General features: G+C 45.0%; 3 protein-coding genes across 3 annotated transcripts in view; 2 read left to right on the forward strand and 1 right to left on the reverse strand.

The window, feature by feature from the left end:
• The first annotated feature begins 1477 nt into the window (after window positions 1-1477).
• On the forward strand, window positions 1478-3591 carry LOC143325891 (type-2 angiotensin II receptor-like). The gene is made up of 2 exons (XM_076739257.1): window positions 1478-1644; window positions 2120-3591. The coding sequence occupies exon 2, from the start codon at window positions 2186-2188 to the stop codon at window positions 3443-3445; it is 1260 nt and encodes a 419-aa protein (XP_076595372.1). The 5' UTR covers window positions 1478-1644; window positions 2120-2185; the 3' UTR covers window positions 3446-3591.
• Window positions 3592-7143: 3552 nt separating this feature from the next.
• On the forward strand, window positions 7144-10083 carry LOC143325905 (SH2 domain-containing protein 1A-like). Its single transcript, XM_076739280.1, has 3 exons — window positions 7144-7576; window positions 7869-7932; window positions 9461-10083. The coding sequence occupies exons 1-3, from the start codon at window positions 7440-7442 to the stop codon at window positions 9722-9724; spliced, it is 465 nt and encodes a 154-aa protein (XP_076595395.1). The 5' UTR covers window positions 7144-7439; the 3' UTR covers window positions 9725-10083.
• Window positions 10084-11235: 1152 nt separating this feature from the next.
• tenm1 (teneurin transmembrane protein 1) overlaps window positions 11236-17126 on the reverse strand; it is a 163966-nt gene continuing 158075 nt past the window's right edge. Inside the window, exons 35-38 of the mRNA XM_076739613.1 lie at window positions 16279-16580; window positions 14923-15629; window positions 14093-14235; window positions 11236-12847 (exon numbers count right to left, since the gene is read on the reverse strand). Of these exons, the coding sequence (XP_076595728.1) occupies window positions 12092-12847; window positions 14093-14235; window positions 14923-15629; window positions 16279-16580 (1908 nt within the window). The 3' untranslated portion in view covers window positions 11236-12091. The remainder of the gene's footprint in view (window positions 12848-14092; window positions 14236-14922; window positions 15630-16278; window positions 16581-17126) is intronic.

Below are 17126 nucleotides of genomic sequence, written 5' to 3' on the forward strand. Positions count from 1 at the left end.
GCATCGTGTTTTATGAACGAATTTTGTAGGGTGAACGTTACTGTTATGACAAAAGTCAGATATTTCCCTCCAAAGTTTGGTGGCATTGAACCATAATGTAGCAGAAAATGGGCTCAAGTATGTCAAAATTGTGCTTGAGTACAGTACTTTTAGTAAATATACTTTGTTACTTTCCACCAGTGGATTACAGACGGGCTGTGGGGAGGTGGAGACAGGTCTGTTTTTATTCTGTCATCCTGTATTTGTGTTGGCCAGCATGACACCATAAATTTCTGTTTTTAGTTGCTGCATGTCATGACTAAGGGTCCTTGGCTTCTCTCTCTGTGTGTGTCTGTGTGTGTGTGTGTGAACAACTGTGCATACCCAGCATGCCGTTAGAAGAACATAGCATTAGGAATTTTCCGATTTGGAAAGCGTAACATTTTTAACATCCTGTGGAATACAGTGCATTCCTAATTTTCCAAAATCTCGCAAAGGGGTACGGAGCCCTTCATTCGCAGCCTTCCAAATCTGCTGCTTTCTGCGTGGTCTTCATCAGTCATCCTCACCGTCAGCTTTCCCACGCTATTAGAACGTGTCACATCCTGATAGATACTCAATGGAGCAGAGCGCGCGCACACATGTGAACACACATGTAAGCAGAGGCCAGCACATTGTGTGGACGCATGCATGTCACGCTGTGATTGAGCACATCCAATTGCGCAAGTATTGAAGCACACATGAGTACACACAGGGAGAGATGCATGCTCACACCGTTGATCAAAGGAGCTGTGATGTAATCAGTCTCAGAGCTTTGTACACATCCCTCATTAACTTTCACCAGAGACTTTAATGAAAAACCACTGGAGGGAATCTCCGCTTTCTCTCCTCTTCCTCCCCATCTCTCCTTCTCATCTCCTCGTTCACTCCCTGCGGTATCTGCTCGTCCTCCTCCTCATTCGTCTTCCACACTGTGCCTCCCCCTTCTCCCTCTGCCCCAGTGGCTGGCTTGGCTTCCGCTGAGACAGAGTAAATATTTCCCATGGCTTATCTGACCGCTGGCAGGACGAATTTGACACAAAGTGTGAGGCTCTGCTAATTAACACACAGCCTCCGTTCCTCGGGTCAGAGGCCCCCGGCGGGGACAGTTAGGGCTTTCAAAGTTTGACACCTCAAACACTCTGCTGTCCTATTCATTATGCTCAGGTATGACACATGCTTGTGTGTCATCGGAGACTCAGCTATTACTGTAACACACATCTTGATTTGATTTTCTTACTTTTTTGGCCTTTTCTGGTAGAAACTCTTGAAGGGAGGAATGAAAAACAGAGACAGCAAGTTTTTTTTTTCTCTCTCTCTCTCTGCAGGCTGGCTGGTGTCCAGGTACAGGCCAGCCCCTTGGTAATGATGAAGGTGTGACGTGTAAGCAACTTCCCTGTTGTGTAATCGTCAAGGGGCTCTTGGGCGCTATAAGACCCCCAACCTCATCTGGTTTCTCAGAGCCTCCAGTCTGTTTTCTTCACACACAGACACAGAGACATGATATGGTCTGGGGCACTCAGCTGTGCACATTTCTCTTAGAGGGGTCGAGGAGCAATTGTCAAGACATGGACTTCAGCCAAAAGAAGCACTGAAAAGCGCTTTGACTGGAGCTCAACCACTCAGGTAAAATGAACCCTTTGAATAGGCAGAAATCATAAAGTAAGTCTGGGTTGATTTGATAAGATCTCTGTTTTTGCATAATTTTTTTTATTAATAATGCATTCTCTATTCTCTTGGTGAACGGCACTGTAAAGGGATCAGATTCAGTTACTTTTAAGACTCCTGTAAAAACTATTCAATCTAAAATTGACTTTTTTCATCTGCATCATGAATGTTTCAAAGACTTATTTCACTCACTCGAACAAAATAGATTTTCTGAGGAATCCATTAAGCAGCCACATTATTACAACACTTTCATATGTATTTCATTACGGCCCAACTTCAGGAATGGTGTAATGTATTTTTGCTGTGATTAGTTATCAAGCAGCACAGCTAATAAACAGTGGAGCCAGCTCATGATCGCTGCGCAGGAAAAGCTGTTTTGGTCCATAAAAGGCAGCTGAATTGTAAATGCTCTCCTGCTTTGTTTCATTTCCAGCTGACCTTGGAAAACTTAAAGGAGGGAAGTCAAATTGTGAGACGCAAGGGTACGTCCAGTTTCATAATGGCAATCCCATATGACCTCTCCCTTTTCAACTCCACCCCCTCGCCATATTCAACAATAGAGGCCTGTGGAAACAGCTCTCTGCCCCCCTCAGCTCTCCTCTGCACAGACTGGCCTCCTGTGCCCATGACCACGATCATCCCGGCCATCTACAGCGTTATCTGTGTGCTGGGAACCATAGCCAATGCCCTGGCAGTGTGTGTGTTGGCGCATGCCAGCACCTCAAGGAGAACTATCGCAAACACTTTCATGCTGAACCTGTGTGTGTCTGACCTGCTGTTCCTGCTGTCTCTGCCGCTGTGGGCCGTCTATTACTCCCAGGGCTACAGCTGGCCCTTTGGCTGGGTTGCCTGCAAAGTCTGCGGCGCGCTCCTCAACCTCAACCTCTATGCATCCATCTTCTTCATCACAAGCATGAGCATAGATCGCTACCTGGCCATCGTGCGTCCTCTCCGCTCCCAGAGTGCACGAAACACCAAACGCGCCCGGCTCACGTGCGTCCTGGTGTGGCTCCTGGCATGTGCCTGCTCAGCTCCTACCTTCTTTCTGAGGAACACTTACCACCTGGAGGCACTGGGTGTGGAGGGCTGTGTTATTATCTATCCTAATCATACCTGGTATTTAACCCTAGCATGGATGAAGATTGTCCTGGCCTTCCTGCTGCCGCTGCTTGTCATCTCTTGTTGCTACTACGCTATTGGCAAACATTTGATGGCTGACACAGGGCTGGTAAGAATGCACAATCTGTCACATCCCTCCAACATGCAATCTTTTAAATCCCAGGAGAGCTGCAGTAAACCAGAGAGACACCCAAGCCTGTGCGGGAGCCCCAGCTACAGCGCAGGCAGAAACGTGGAGGGCAGGGGGCTGGAGCGGGTGTTGTGGACAGTAGCTGCTGTGGTCATGGCCTTCTTCCTCTGCTGGTTCCCCTTCCACTGTGTCACCTTCTTGGATGTGCTGAATAGCAAGGGCTGGCTGGACAGCTGCTGGATGAACTGGACCATCCAGAACCTCACCCCTCTCACCCTCTGCCTGGGCTTCTCCAACTCGGCCATCAACCCCGTGCTCTACTGCTTCATTGGACATCATTTCCGGGGCCGCCTCGGGGGCCTCTGCAAGGGACTGTGTGCTTGTTTGAAGGCCCGTGGGGAAGAGCACAGCCAGAAGAGGGGCTCCTTCAGCACCAGGCTGAGCTCTTTCTCTCGAAAACTCAGTGACCTGAAAGACCTGGCAATTGTGGACCCCTCTGGTCCCGCTTAACTGGCCCCCTCTTTCCTTTCCCTTCACTGTTTTCACACCCCAAAGAGTGATACGTCAAGTGACTGCTGAACTGCAATAAGCATGAATGTGTGAGACAGAGCTGTTACTATAACTGACAGCAGCTTCATGCTGCCCTACAAAGACAGAAAAAAATAACCAAAGAAAAGATTAAGCTAAAAAAAAAAAAAAAAAGGTTTAAAGGATTGAAGCTGATTAGCCAAACTGTAGGACGGATCGATAAATTCTAAATGTAATGCCTTAAATGGTGCAGGAGGCAGCTGTTTTCAGTGAAAAACCCTCTGTACACTAGGTGCTCAGCAGCAAACAGCAGACAGACACAGTTAGCAGCTAGCTGGTGAACATCAGCAGCTAAAGAGCCGGATATTTCCCTCAGGAGTCGGTGGAGACCAAAAACAGAGCTGAAAGAGAGTGAATATTAGACTCACATGCACCGCGTGGACACGCCTCCAGATGAGTGATTGTGTTGCTCCTGCTTTGGCTGCTCCCAAGGGGCCATAAAAGTTCATCAATCAGTTTTTATAGCTTTAAGAGTGCAGTGAAAAGCCTTTAAAACTGAAGGGAGGCTGAATCACACACTACTGTGCTTAGGTAGGCTCGTGATATTTAAGCAGAGCTAGTTCAGCTGCTGCTGGGGTTTTTTTTCCCCTCATCATGGTTGGATTTAGCTACTGTCTCATTTACAGCCTATGGGATGATAAATGTAATAAACATGTTGTAGGATCAATTGTTCAAGGACATGAAACAGGTTAGAACAAGTCGGTACATTTATCTCTCCAGCTAGTTTTAATTTAAAGATAAGCTTTTTAGTTCTGTTTCATAGATTTGCAAACTGTCATGTTTTTTTTATAATTATAGATTTCTATACCATAATGATATTTTCTATGGTAAAGCAAATGTCAGAGTTATATTCTGCTCTCGACACTTTGAATGTGTTGCGACTGCACTTTTCGGCTGTGCAGAGCAGAACGGGCCAAAACATTGATGGAATACAGATGTATAAGGATGATTATTAACCAGTCATAACAATGCTATTTTTACTATTCCCTTTGGGAGCAGGATATTATATGTGTGAGCATGTAACTTGTATCATTTGTATTGTATTATTCTTAAAAGACAGTTTAGAAAAATAAAAATGACCATAAAAATTCTGCTTGTCTGATTGATGTAATTATCCCAAATAACTACTGTTGTTTTACCAAAAAGAGGAGTTTGTCGGGTTAATTTTAGTCCACACATGCACCGATTTTGTGAAACTGATTCCATTTACGATTTTCACTTTCCTTTTCCAAATCTTAGTATGCCCTCCAACAGCTGTGACGGAGAGCTTTTTCCCCCACCTGGGAGTGAGAGTGCTGGGATTACTGTCGGCCCAGCAGATGGGCGCTCAGTCTCCCCCTTTTTCTCCCCTCTCAAAATGCCTCTCATGGATTCCGTACGTATCAAGGCCAGATATCATAATCTCATACTAATGTCCTTATGATGCATTCCAGCCCAGCCAGTTGTGTTGGTTGAGGAAGCCGCCAGCTAATCAATGATGTATCTCGGTCTGCTATTTGTGTCCAGTATAGATCTGCTGCATTCTGCAATGACCCTGGCCTGTGCGTCTGTGGGCTGAGAGCCAATGGAGTATGACGTAATTTAGCTGTGCCCTGGTGAGGGCTGTGAGATTATTATACAGAAGGTTGAGTGGATAATGGCAGAAACTCTTTTCTTCCTCCCTATATGGTGAAGTGTTTCTGCTTTTGTTCAGTTTTAGATTTATAGCTTAAACAGCCTGAATGTTACAGATGAACATGGCACACAAAGGGAAGGAAAACTTCTTAAAACACCTTCCAGTCCTCACTTCAGACTACTTACAATAAATCATTCCTCATTAATCTTTCAAAGTTTGCCACTGGGTGGCGCTAAAGGGCTGTAAAAGCAGTGAATAAGATGCCACCGGCTGCTTATCCAGACAGAGCCCCAAAGTCCCACTGCTCATGATCTTTCTGAGCCGAGGGAAAGATGGCTCTGACACAGACTGATGACTCGTGTAGGCGACAGTTCTGAATGTATAAAAACAGAAATCCTCAACAAATTCCGCATTAAAGAGAGCTACCGGCTCGAAAAAACAGACTGAGTGGGACAATCATAAGGTTGGCCTTTCTGAAGGGTCCTTTGCAGGAGCACCTGGCAGTCTGAAGGACTCAATGTGGTCGTGACAATGGTGTGAATGAAGAGCATCAAATCCAAGGATAACAGACCTGGCCGACGAGCCTCATCTGCCAGACGCTGTGCTATCCGCTTGGTAAAATGTGAACAGCATTACACTGCTGCAAACATTCCACGTTGTAACCGCTGGATTTTTAATTTGACACAACGGAACTTTCCCACTGACAGGACAGATTGCAGGATGAGTTTGTTGCAGCTTCACAGTATGTTCGTGCACGCAGCTTCATTAGCTGATTCCTCACTGTTCAGTGGAGCAGGTGTGAGTATCCTTGACACACGTTTAATAGAAGGCAGATAAGTGACGTGACTGAATAAGGTGTTATATGCTGTGCAGTTCGTGGTTATAGGAACGGTGTAGAAGTGTGAGCAGAAAATGTGAGCTGAGAAGGATCGAGAACTCTTAAACAGCAGGAGACAGATGTTTTGTTGGCTTGGCACAACGTCTCCCTCTGACATCATCATTTAACATGTAAATGAGTCTTTTTATTCTTTTTGTGTTTGTCTTTAAGGGGACAAATTAGAAGCACTGCTGATGTTTTATCCAAATTTTCCAGTTGTGGAAAGTAACTAAGTACATTTACACTGCTGTGCTTCAGTATAATTTTGGGGTACTTTATGCTTCCACTCTAAACTTCAGATTGAAATACTGTCCCTTTTACTCCGCGACATTGATTTGACAGAGGTAAAGCAGTGACCAGTGACTTTTCAAATTAAGACGGGACATAAACACATATTATACATTCAACCAGTTCTCCCAAACTTTTTGGATTTTGTGACCTTTTTGTGAAAACAGAGCTGAGTTGGGACCGCCGAACATGAGTTGTTAGCTCCTCCATCAAAATGTATTCAATTTAAATCTTTAAATTTTTAATCTAAAAATTTGAGAAAAGGAAAAAAAAAGATTTTTCTAAAAACTAAACTAACTGTATACAAGCAAGTAAAACCAGCTGCTCCTCAATCAGTTGCAAAATCCTGCTGACACATTGATCATCAGTATTAATCGAATAATGTCATATATGACATTTATGTGCAGAATGAGCAATTTCACTGTGGATATGTTGAGATCCATTTTGCTGATAATACATCTGTACTTTCACTTGCTGTAAGTAAAGTATCAGAAAACATCTCCCGCTGCTGATTTTTGCTCAGTAAACCATGCATCATAATTCATAGAAACTGTGGCAGAAACAGACAACGTAAGCAAACTCCTGTTCATAAGAAAACAAAGTGAGGCCTCCAGATAATTGAGCTGGAAACAGCACAAGTCACCACATAACAACAATATACGTTTTCCTGTTCGAAAAGGGTGATATTGCTTTTTTTTTTATCCCTCTCTTGTGCTTTCTATTGTTGTGGAAATATTCAGTTAGAATCTTTGAAGTTATTTCCTGTTGAAAAATACAATCATTTCCTGAGAGATGCACAAACCCACATTTTACGTCTGCATGTGCACATGCATGTGCCTCATAGTGACAGGAGGAAGGCTGAGCACCGAGACATAAATATGAGAGGTTAGAGAGAGCTGCTATCAGCGCAGGTGAAAAGTGGAAAGTCAGAGAGCCGGCGTGCCAAAAGCTCAGGCCTCCTAACAAACATTTGAAACGGCAAGAACCGACCGTCAGATGAGAGGCTGGACAGCTGCCTTAGCTGTGCTCCCAGTCTAGAGCATTCACAGTGAAGAACAAAAAGCTTGCCTGCAGTAAAAAGAAAGAGAGCTGGCACTCAGGAGCAGAACAAAACACAGGTGTGGAGAGGAGCCGTGATGGAGAACCTGCCTGTCTACCACGGACCCATCGGCAAAGAAGAGGGCGAGAGGCGGCTGGGCCAGGACGGGCGGGACGGGTGCTACCTGGTCCGTAACAGTGACTCTGTACCGGGCGTCTACTGCCTGTGTGTGCTGTGAGTATAAACCCAGACTGAGCAGTATCTGTCTTTGTCCTGCCTCTATGAGACCTCAGTAATCGCATCAACACATAACCCTATTTTCTACTATTACAGAGATTATTGATCTTCTCACATTAAAAAAATAAAGGCACCAAGGCTCAAGCATACCAATGGGCCACCACATTTTGGTATTAAGTGTGAAAAGAGAGTCCCGTAGGAGTGATAATGGCAACAGTATGGGCAAACATTTATTTCATTAAGCTGAAAGATGAAGTCGGGGGTCAAAGTTGTTTGTGTGTGTGTGCAGGAGCCACGGCTACGTCTACACTTACAGACTGCACAAGGACGACGCAGGCTCATGGGCTGCAGAAGTGAGACATTTTATCTTATTTCTTTTGCTCTTATCCTGTGCAAACTCTTTCCGCACCCTAAAACTCGACAGAACCGGCGTCACAGCTGAACATCCGCCTCGGTTTGGTTGCTGTTCATTAGCTGTGCGGGTTGTTTTGGTGCCAGCCTAACGCAGCAAGCTTACATGGGTTTTTGCAGGAGTGACAGTGCTGAGAAATGAGTGCATTTCTTTTCCTTTACCAATAACACCCTGTGAGATAGTCCCCCCTCACCCCCCCCAACTAAAATTTAAGATACCACAGCATGAGCATATACTCCAGAGATGGGAAACGTAGAATTGCATTTGACAGAATTTCTGATGGGATATGTAATTGAGCGCTGAGAGTTGGCAAACACCCAGAGATTTGAATGTATAGAGACATCTGAGGGCTGTGTCTCTCTCTGACAACTAAGCTACATGCTGTTGTAACTACATTTCACCCTCACTCATTTTCACTGACAGCATCAAGCGAACAGATAGGGGGAGTAGACTTGAATTACACGAATTTCACCACAAGCTCAATAACAGTTTGCATTATTCATGTGCAATATCAATCACTTTAATGAAATATTCTGGGGAACAGAGGTGACACTTGTGGCTGGAGACAGAAACATCCAAAGTGCCTCGTGCTCGCCGCGTTTGATTAAATGATTTCAAAAAGCAGATTTTCACCATTTCTCGCAGCGTGATTGATTGCACGCAGTGGAAACAAATAACAAGCCTTTTAAAAATAGTCCTTACTTGACAAAATTATAATACTGTGAAAGGTTTAATGCATCGTGATCTAGAGATATTAAATGTTAAGCAGCTGTGGGCAAACAAAATTGATTAAAAATTAGAAGTAATGCCAGACTCCCTGAAAGAGCCTTGATAAAGCTGGATTTCTCTAAAGCCAGAAGAAAAGTGTTAGATTAGTGGCATAACACCTTTGTCGCAGCAGATGATGAATTCTAAACAACTTATTTTCTTTAAAGCCACAGATCATTTCTTAAAAATGATCCGCGTGTTATTTCAGTTTCATTCAGTCAAAGCTGTCGAGATAATGCTGCACTTTGAACATCTTACATGTCACACGTAAATCCTAAAATAAATGCTTTTTTGTTGACTAACAAAATGTAAAAAAAAAGCCCAGGGGAGTGAGCGCTTCCAGAGGATGCTGCAACCAGAATTTTCCTAATTTAGCTTTAAAAGCCCTTGAGTATATTCTCCATCCTTGCTCAGTAGTTTTTGCATCATCTTATTTATCGCTGCGTCCTTTTATTTTCTTAAACAAAAGCTCAGTGTGGACCACATACATAAAAATATAATCCACATGACTCCCAGCCCACAATGCACTTCTGCTTCTGCCTCTACTTTTAGCAAATCTGATGCCTTTCATAAGGTGAATCTGCGTGAGCTTGTCTCAAGCCAGCGCTGCACTGTCCTCTTCATTTCCCGCGGGGGGTTTGATGTGAAGATGGAGAAGCTAAATTCTCCTCTGCCTTTTTTATTTCTTTCTTGTGTTTCAGACCACTCCTGGTGTGCAGAAACGATATTTCCGGCAAATCAAGAACTTGATAGCAGCTTTCCAGAAGCCTGGACAAGGAATTGCAATGCCTCTGCTCTACCCTGTCACCGCTCAGAGACGAGCACTAACATACACAGAGGCACAGACGCCTGGTGAGAGCCTGTCGCCGACACACAGCAGCCCGTACCTCCAGCAGCGGCCACTGCCAGCTGCTAAGGGACACAAAAACAGGAACAAGAAGGAGGTGCGGCAAGCTCTCGGTTAGGGGCAAACCCTGAACTCATCATTGACGTAATTATGAGCAAAAATCCTGCCCACTGTTCCATTTTGCACACTGCGTGCACAGTACTTCTCATTTTGCTCCAATTTATCAGCCCCTGTGTGTTAAATCCCAGTCATTTAGGTGCTAGCACTGACTCAGATCTTTCCTGCCGATGCCTCTCTCTTTTCTTCTGCACATGCGGCAAAGTGCTTCATAACTTTCAGGGATGTGATGTAAAATATTCAAGTGCTCGAACATTAATATCCATTACTGCATGCAGAAGTTGACAACAAATGTTGTGCTTTGTTTTCTTAATGCAATTTGGTTGTGTGAATGGCAAAGGAAATAAATGATACTGGTTGAAATAAGCTCTTTTAAATGAGGTCACGCACACACAGCCACTCTCACACCCAGCCTCCGTCTCACATATACTGCGGAACAAAAATTCAGTTTGACGTACTGAAGCGCTGATTTCCATGGAGAGAATGCTGACTGCTCCAAAGAGGGGGAAAAAATCTGTCATTCATCTGATTGATTGATTGATTACTGGCTCTGCATGAAAAAAAATGAGAGAGGGAAGGAGAGAGGGAGAGAGAGAGAGAGAGAGAGAGAGAGAGAGAGAGAGAGAGAGAGGGAGAGCATCTATTCAACCCAGACAATTCTTCAGTGCAGCGGTCTCCTAGCAACCGGACCCTCCATCTTTTCACCACTGAGATGAGGTTGGACAGTATCTCGCGGAGCATATGGTTTAGAAGGGAAGGTGCATCGCAGCCGATCAGCAGAGTGCTAGTCGGGAACGTATATCACCTGCTCGCAGTCAGAACATATGCATTGTGTGGCTCTGTCATCCGCAGCCCAGGAGAGAAACACAAACAATTAATGGTGGGCAGATGGCGGAGTGACGACGGGAGGGAGGCGAGTGGGGGACAGGCAGACGGACGGGGAGGTGGATTAGTGGTAGCTAGATTAAAAAAAAAAAAAAAAAGAAAAACAAACTTCTTTACTTTCTTTTTCAACTTTTTTTTTGGGGGGGGGGAGAGGCTTGGAAGTGGTTCACATGTAGTCTGATTGGCATTTCTTAATGAGAGGAGACAAGCTGTAGAGAACAGCACAGCCAACTCCAGGTCCTGCCCCTTCTGCACTCACCACCCACTCACTGAGCCTCAGCTGTCACATTTCTTTTTCCCTTCTTCTGTGCTTTTTTTTCCCTAACTCTCTCTCTTTCTCTCTCTCTCTGTCTTCCTCCTTCTTCTTCTTCTGACAGACGCAGGTTTCTCATGCATATCTCAGTTTGAGCCATAATGATGGGTGATAATGACAGCACAGATTTGAAAGTTACAAACTCCCAGAAACAAGAACAAAGAGTGCACAACAAATGTGTGGAGGGAAGGCACAGAGACAGAGAGGACGCGAGAGCAAGAGCAAGAGAGAGAGAGAGAGAGAGAGAGAGAGAGAGAGAGAGAGAGAGAGAGAGCAGACGCAGAGAGAAATAATAAGGAACAATGCCGACGAAATCTCAGGGAGCAATCTGGTAATTCACACATAATAACTTTAATCAGCATTGTAACCCAATAAAGTCAGATTTATCAGCGAGAATATTTACTATAGCCATGTATAATTCTTTGCAAAAATGTAACTGTTTTTCTATTGATTAACAATACTGACACTTACTTATGAACAACAGAATTTCCAGTTGAGCACTTTTTTCAGTGTGAAAGCACTGGCTATGTACATTCTTGATTTTAGTATACACACTCATACAAACTACTGTTGGAGCACACCAGAGGCAGAAAACCAGGAGAGGCTTCCTTCTCTAAAGGGGAGTGTCAGAGTCGACAAGGCCTCTCTTACACAATATGTAAACGATAGTATATCCGAGGTAAACCATGTAGGAACTCAAATGGCAACCGGAGAGTTCTTGATGTGAGTCATGAAGAGGATTATTCACTGGCAATCCTAAAGTCTTCACCTCTATGGTTCAGTGGATTTGAACAGAGTCCAAAAAGATGAACAGTGTTGAAACAGCAAATGACAGACAGTCAGTCCATCGGTCGGTCGGTCGGTCAGTCGGTCGGTCGGTCGGTCGGTCAGTCCCAGGCCAGTCAGGATACAAAAAGCAAAGCCACAGCCAAACCACACTGCTTGTGCCACTGTTAGAAATTGGAGAAACTGGACGATAATAATAAAATACCATCATTTTGTCACAATTAAAGGCATTTGGAAATCATTTTTTCCCCCAATCTCTCTTCTTGTTCTTCTTCTGTCGTCGTCTTCTTTTTTTTTGATACAGTATAGAAACAGTAGAACAAATCAGAGTAGAGTAGAAACAGGCAGTCTTTGGTGGGGTGGGGGGCTGCTCGTGTGTCTCTGTTACCTGCCCCCCACCTCGCTTAGTGTCATAAAGTGGATGTTGGAGGGGCAGTCGGACAGCTCCGGCTGCTGCTCTATAGGCAGGGAGTAGTAGCCGTCGTAACCCTGAACAAGTCCCCCGGACAGCAGCTGCTGCTTCTCCGCCTCGCTCCACGCCCTGCTACCTGCGTCCCCTAAATCCACCCTCTTCCTCTCCTTCTCCCAAGCCCCCTCCACCGCTCTCTTCCTCGCCTCCTCCCTCACACGTGCCCGCTCCTCCTCCTCGTTCCCGCCGTAGCGCACGCACAGGCACAGCGCCCCCTGCTGAAGAGTGATGTCAGCGAATCGTCGAGTCCTGCCGTTCACCATGGCGCTCATCTGAGACACGCTCACGTTCACCCCGTTCTCTAGGACACGCCCACCGACTCCTAGGCCAAGGGCGAGGTCTTCCTCAATTGGCCGGGACTGGAGGAAGTGATGGGTGTCGCAGCCGTGCACGGTGAAGCTCAGCCCGCTCAGGTGGACTGCACCGTTTAAAATGGCCGCCACGCGGCGGCTGTCCTCGCTGGCTACGCCGATGACTTCAGCGCTGACACGGCTGTGTGAGACGGCAAACCGGATGCTGGGGCCGAGGAGAGAGGGGCGGGAGCCGAAGGGAGGAGGACGTGTCGGTCTGTGGCAAGTTGAGCCGACAGGCTCTGAGACGAGAGGCAACCTCTCCAGAGAGATGAAACTCCTCAGCTGTCTGCGCAGCTCACACTGGATCCCCAGAACCATCTGGAACAAAAATACAACTGGTCAACAAACAATGTAACAGAGTTTGACTGCACGAGATAACGTCGAGTCAGAGGCTCATCTGTGATCCAAGATTCTTCCACAGCAGACATTTTTGTCTGAACAGGAAAAGCACAGGTGCCACATTGATGATGGCGATGTTCCATTAGTGTGTTCCAATAAATTGCTGGACATATGAACAAAGGGTCTTTTTCACAGAAAACGTTTTAGTCTGTCGCAGTGGAAACACACAGGTGTGAATAATCAGATTAATAATGGCTGAAATCCATTTAGCTGCTTCACTTTCAGGCTCCTGGTACTGTTGATGCCAGCTCACTGTCACACTGTCATGACTTACTGGGACAATTAAATAGAACACAGACGTTGTTAACGTTATGAGTAACAACTGCGCTTTTCCTGCTGAGACTGTTCCTACTAAGGAGGTCCAGGGCCTTGAAAGTGGCAAAATGTGGCCATAATTAACGTTATTACTTATTAATGTTATTAATTGCACTTCCTGATGTGACTTTAATGACAATGTATTAAATATCAAAAGTGTTCTGTCTATTGACTAATTGCTTAGTTCACTAATCTTTTCAGCATTCACACTGATAATGGAAAACATTCTTATTATTAACGCGGTGCTGATTTCAGCCATTTTGCCCATTAGGAAGAACCATTAATGTCACAAAAATGTCTTAGATCACCTTTAAGCTTCGTTAGAGGACTGCAGGACTTAACCTATAGAGTATGGAGCCCTAAGCGTTCGACATTCTTAAATCCATCAGTAATTATGACAGAAATAATGATAATTATAAAGATTTCTATTTCAAACGGACCTTTTCCCAAAATTCAGTTTTATCTAATCATGCTATTTTTTCCATTCATTTCATATCTCATTTCATTTAATAATGTCACACTTTATTTACCAATGTCACTTTCCATGACGGTGGAGTCTTTCTCACCTTCTTACCCACAGTCTGTCTTAAGATAGCGTATCAAGCACGAGACGAGCTACTACAGCCCATAAGACTTAACAGCTAAGTGTGGTTTTATATGACGGGTGGGGTTAGCCAGTAGCCTCGAATTTTATTTGACACATCGGCAGTATTTATACGAGCCACCAAAAGTATTTAAATGTTGTACAGAAAGAGAAAAGAGAGAGATGAAATAAACGTGAACAATCACATGACTGGAAAGAGCCTTGCTGCTGCCGCTGACTGCGGTTTGTTGTGGTGGAGAGCTCACCTTGCTAGAGTCCCAGTTCTGTGTCTTGGTCTGGGTCTTCATCAGTTCGTATGTTTGTTCCATTCTGCCCACATCAGGCTTCGGGAAACCGGGGACAACATTATGAAGCTGGAAACCAAACAGTTGCAGCCAGCTACCGATGTCTGGACACACACACACACACACAGAGAAAGAGAAATTGCAAGGAGGGTGAAAGAATATAATGTGTATACTGTGAAGCAAACAAAAAGTCATAAGGTCAAAGAAACAACACCTTGTTCAGGAAATCACACAATATATGAACATAATACAGGGCAGAGATGGTTCGGCTGGTGTTTCCCTGACAAACAGAATCCTTTTGTAATAAACAATCCTGCTGCAGGGAAACGTGACAGGCCAAATGAATGTTCCATTAACCAGAAGGACATACGCCTCCCACCGACATCCTATATTCATTCTCCTACTCTCCTATTCCATCTCTTTCCATCGCCTGAGTTTCTATTTTGTCTCTCGGGGAAACAGTGTGTTCTTGACAGACAGAGGGAACAAGACATAACAGCCCGTGTTAAAAAACAAGCTGATCAGAGGCATGGCTGTCCTCTCTGTTGCCGGTACATTCTGTCTGTCACATCTTCTCTCTCTGACACACAGCTCACCTGTGGTTAGCTGCGAGCCCCGTTTGCTCACTCTTTATGGCAGATGTTTCCCACCTAAGAGTGTGTGGGAGTAGGTGCTACTGAGTGAAATACTATCTGTCTGTATCTGTGTGAGAACTGTAATGTGCCACCTCATCTCAGTCAGTCAGTCACTAATTCAGCGTGAATGAGTGTGTGTGCGTGTGTGAAGCTCACCTGTTGTAAACTGTGTCACCTCCTCCACTCTCCCTACTGGGCAGTTATTCTTGAAGGCATACAAGTTAAACGGCTTCGGCTCCTTGCTCAGCTCGCCCCACAGTTCGTGATTGGGCGAAGTCCATCGACCGGCTAGCGTGTCATAATCCCTCCTGCCCAAATGGACCAGCCGTGTGAGGGGGTCATACAAGCCCCCGTGGAATCCAATGACAAGCTGGAAGTCAGGGTTGGTGTCCTGGTAAACCTCTCCATAAGGGGTGTAGAGGATCTCCTTGACCAGTCGACCCTTGCTTGAGAAAACTGCCCTCGGGCTCCCCACACTGTCACAGGCGACATAGTACTCCTCTCCGCTGCTCAGCTCCATGGCGATGAGATGGCCCTGTAGGTCGTAGTACAGCGATGTGATCAGATTACTGCTGTGGTTGTACAAGTGGCTGACCCTGGTGGGGTGTGACAGATCAGCATAAAAGAACTGCAGCTGCTCGCCCTGGCTGCTCTTGGTGGCCACACGTCGACCCAGCCCGTCGTAGCGATACCACACGGTGCGCTCGGCCACCCTGTTGAAGACGCGGGTCAGCAGGCCGTTGGAGTTGTAGTCGAACAGATCATTTGCTCGCTGGCGGAGGAAGCCATCATCATCCACGCTGTACTGTAACTCGCCAAGGTGGGTGATGCGGTCTCTCTGGTCATAACGCAGTGGCGTCAGTCTGAAATTAAACCAAACACATGTGTACAGAAACACTGCTGTGAACTACGTTTAACATTAATATAACAGCAAGAATAAGAGTTTCCAGCCATGCTAGCAGCTGTACGTGGCTGTACTCTGAGCCATGATTAGCATGCTAACATACTCACAATGACAATGCTAAGATGCTCATGTTTAGCAGGTATACTGTTTACCATGTTTGCCATCTTAGTTTAGCATGTTAGCATGCTAACATTTTCTAACTAGCACTAAATACAAAGTCCAGCTAAGGATAATGGGAATGCCATTTTTTTCTGGTTAATGGTCATAAACCAGTATTGATCAATTCAATTTGACCTGATGACGGCATGAGAAGAAAGGTTAGGGGATCACTGAAGTAATAAACACTCATCCTGAGAGGGATATTAATGTCTAAAGTCAGTTGAATTTATCGTCTGGGGACCATGAACATCTGTAAAAAAAATCATGGCAATCCATCCCATAGTTGAGATCATTCAGTCCTGATAGAAACTGACCAATTGATGTTGGTATCCCTCGAGACATGCTGCTAGCAAGGCAAAAATCTGATAATAACACATGCAATACACTTGTTGTGACATCGTATTGACACATCACCTGTTGAAAAATATTGCTGGTGGGTAGTGACTTACCTAGCACTGGTCCCATGGCTGAGCAGGTTAATGTTCCCGTTGAGGTCATAGCTGTAGCGCCACTGAGGCCGCTCATTAACTGAGGCACTTTGCAGCTGGCTGTCTGCATCGTACTCGTAAGTGTAGCGAGTCACATTGTTGTCCACGCCCACCCTGATATCACAGGTGGTTGTACGCCCTGCAGAGTCATACTGGATGGTCATCCAGTAGGCAATGGATTTCAGGATCTCATACTGGACCTCGACCACCTGACCATAGGAGTTAAATACCTTGGTGTGCTTCATCAGATGGGTGGTAATCACCTAGACAACCGCACATGAGATGGGTTAGCCATGCCCCTGAACACAAACATGTAAAGAAGAGCTTCATGCAGCAGAATCTACACAACATAGATATATTAACATCTTATAAAGATGTCTAAGTCAATTTTGCCAATATGACATGGACAGCAGACATGTCAAATTGTATAAATCTTACAAAAATATATATAAGAGCAAGAAAAAAAAGTGCCTAGATGGATCAAGCACAGGACTTTCATCTGGGGTTTGGGTCCTGTGATCAAAAGTGATCACTGATTTCTTTTGTAATTGAAATAGCCAAATGTACGTAAGTTAAATTTACATAGCTAACATACGTAACCGATTTTGAGACAAACCATGATCTTTTCCTCAACCTAACCACGTAATTTTAGTGCCTAGCAGTTTCACAATGTTAACCACATTTATTATTGTGAAAGTCTAACCAAATGTTGCTAACTACACGTGGTGTGTTTACAGTTTCTAACTTAACCAGGGCAACCTGTGCAAACTGAAGCTCAGGGCATCATTGATTGAAGTGTAGGGCCACTA

This window comes from Chaetodon auriga, chromosome 9 (genome assembly GCF_051107435.1).
Source record: "Chaetodon auriga isolate fChaAug3 chromosome 9, fChaAug3.hap1, whole genome shotgun sequence".
In the NCBI taxonomy this organism is placed as follows: domain Eukaryota; kingdom Metazoa; phylum Chordata; class Actinopteri; order Chaetodontiformes; family Chaetodontidae; genus Chaetodon; species Chaetodon auriga.

What these genes read in the sequence shown, in the direction of transcription:
- LOC143325891 (XM_076739257.1), top strand. Translation starts at nt 2,186, where the DNA reads ATGGCAATCCCATATGACCTCTCCCTTTTCAACTCCACCCCCTCGCCA.
- LOC143325905 (XM_076739280.1), top strand. Translation starts at nt 7,440, where the DNA reads ATGGAGAACCTGCCTGTCTACCACGGACCCATCGGCAAAGAAGAGGGC. An exon ending in GTCTACTGCCTGTGTGTGCT is followed by an intron (nt 7,577 to 7,868) that starts GTGAGTATAAAC and finishes GTGTGTGTGCAG; the next exon opens with GAGCCACGGCTACGTCTACA. An exon ending in CAGGCTCATGGGCTGCAGAA is followed by an intron (nt 7,933 to 9,460) that starts GTGAGACATTTT and finishes CTTGTGTTTCAG; the next exon opens with ACCACTCCTGGTGTGCAGAA.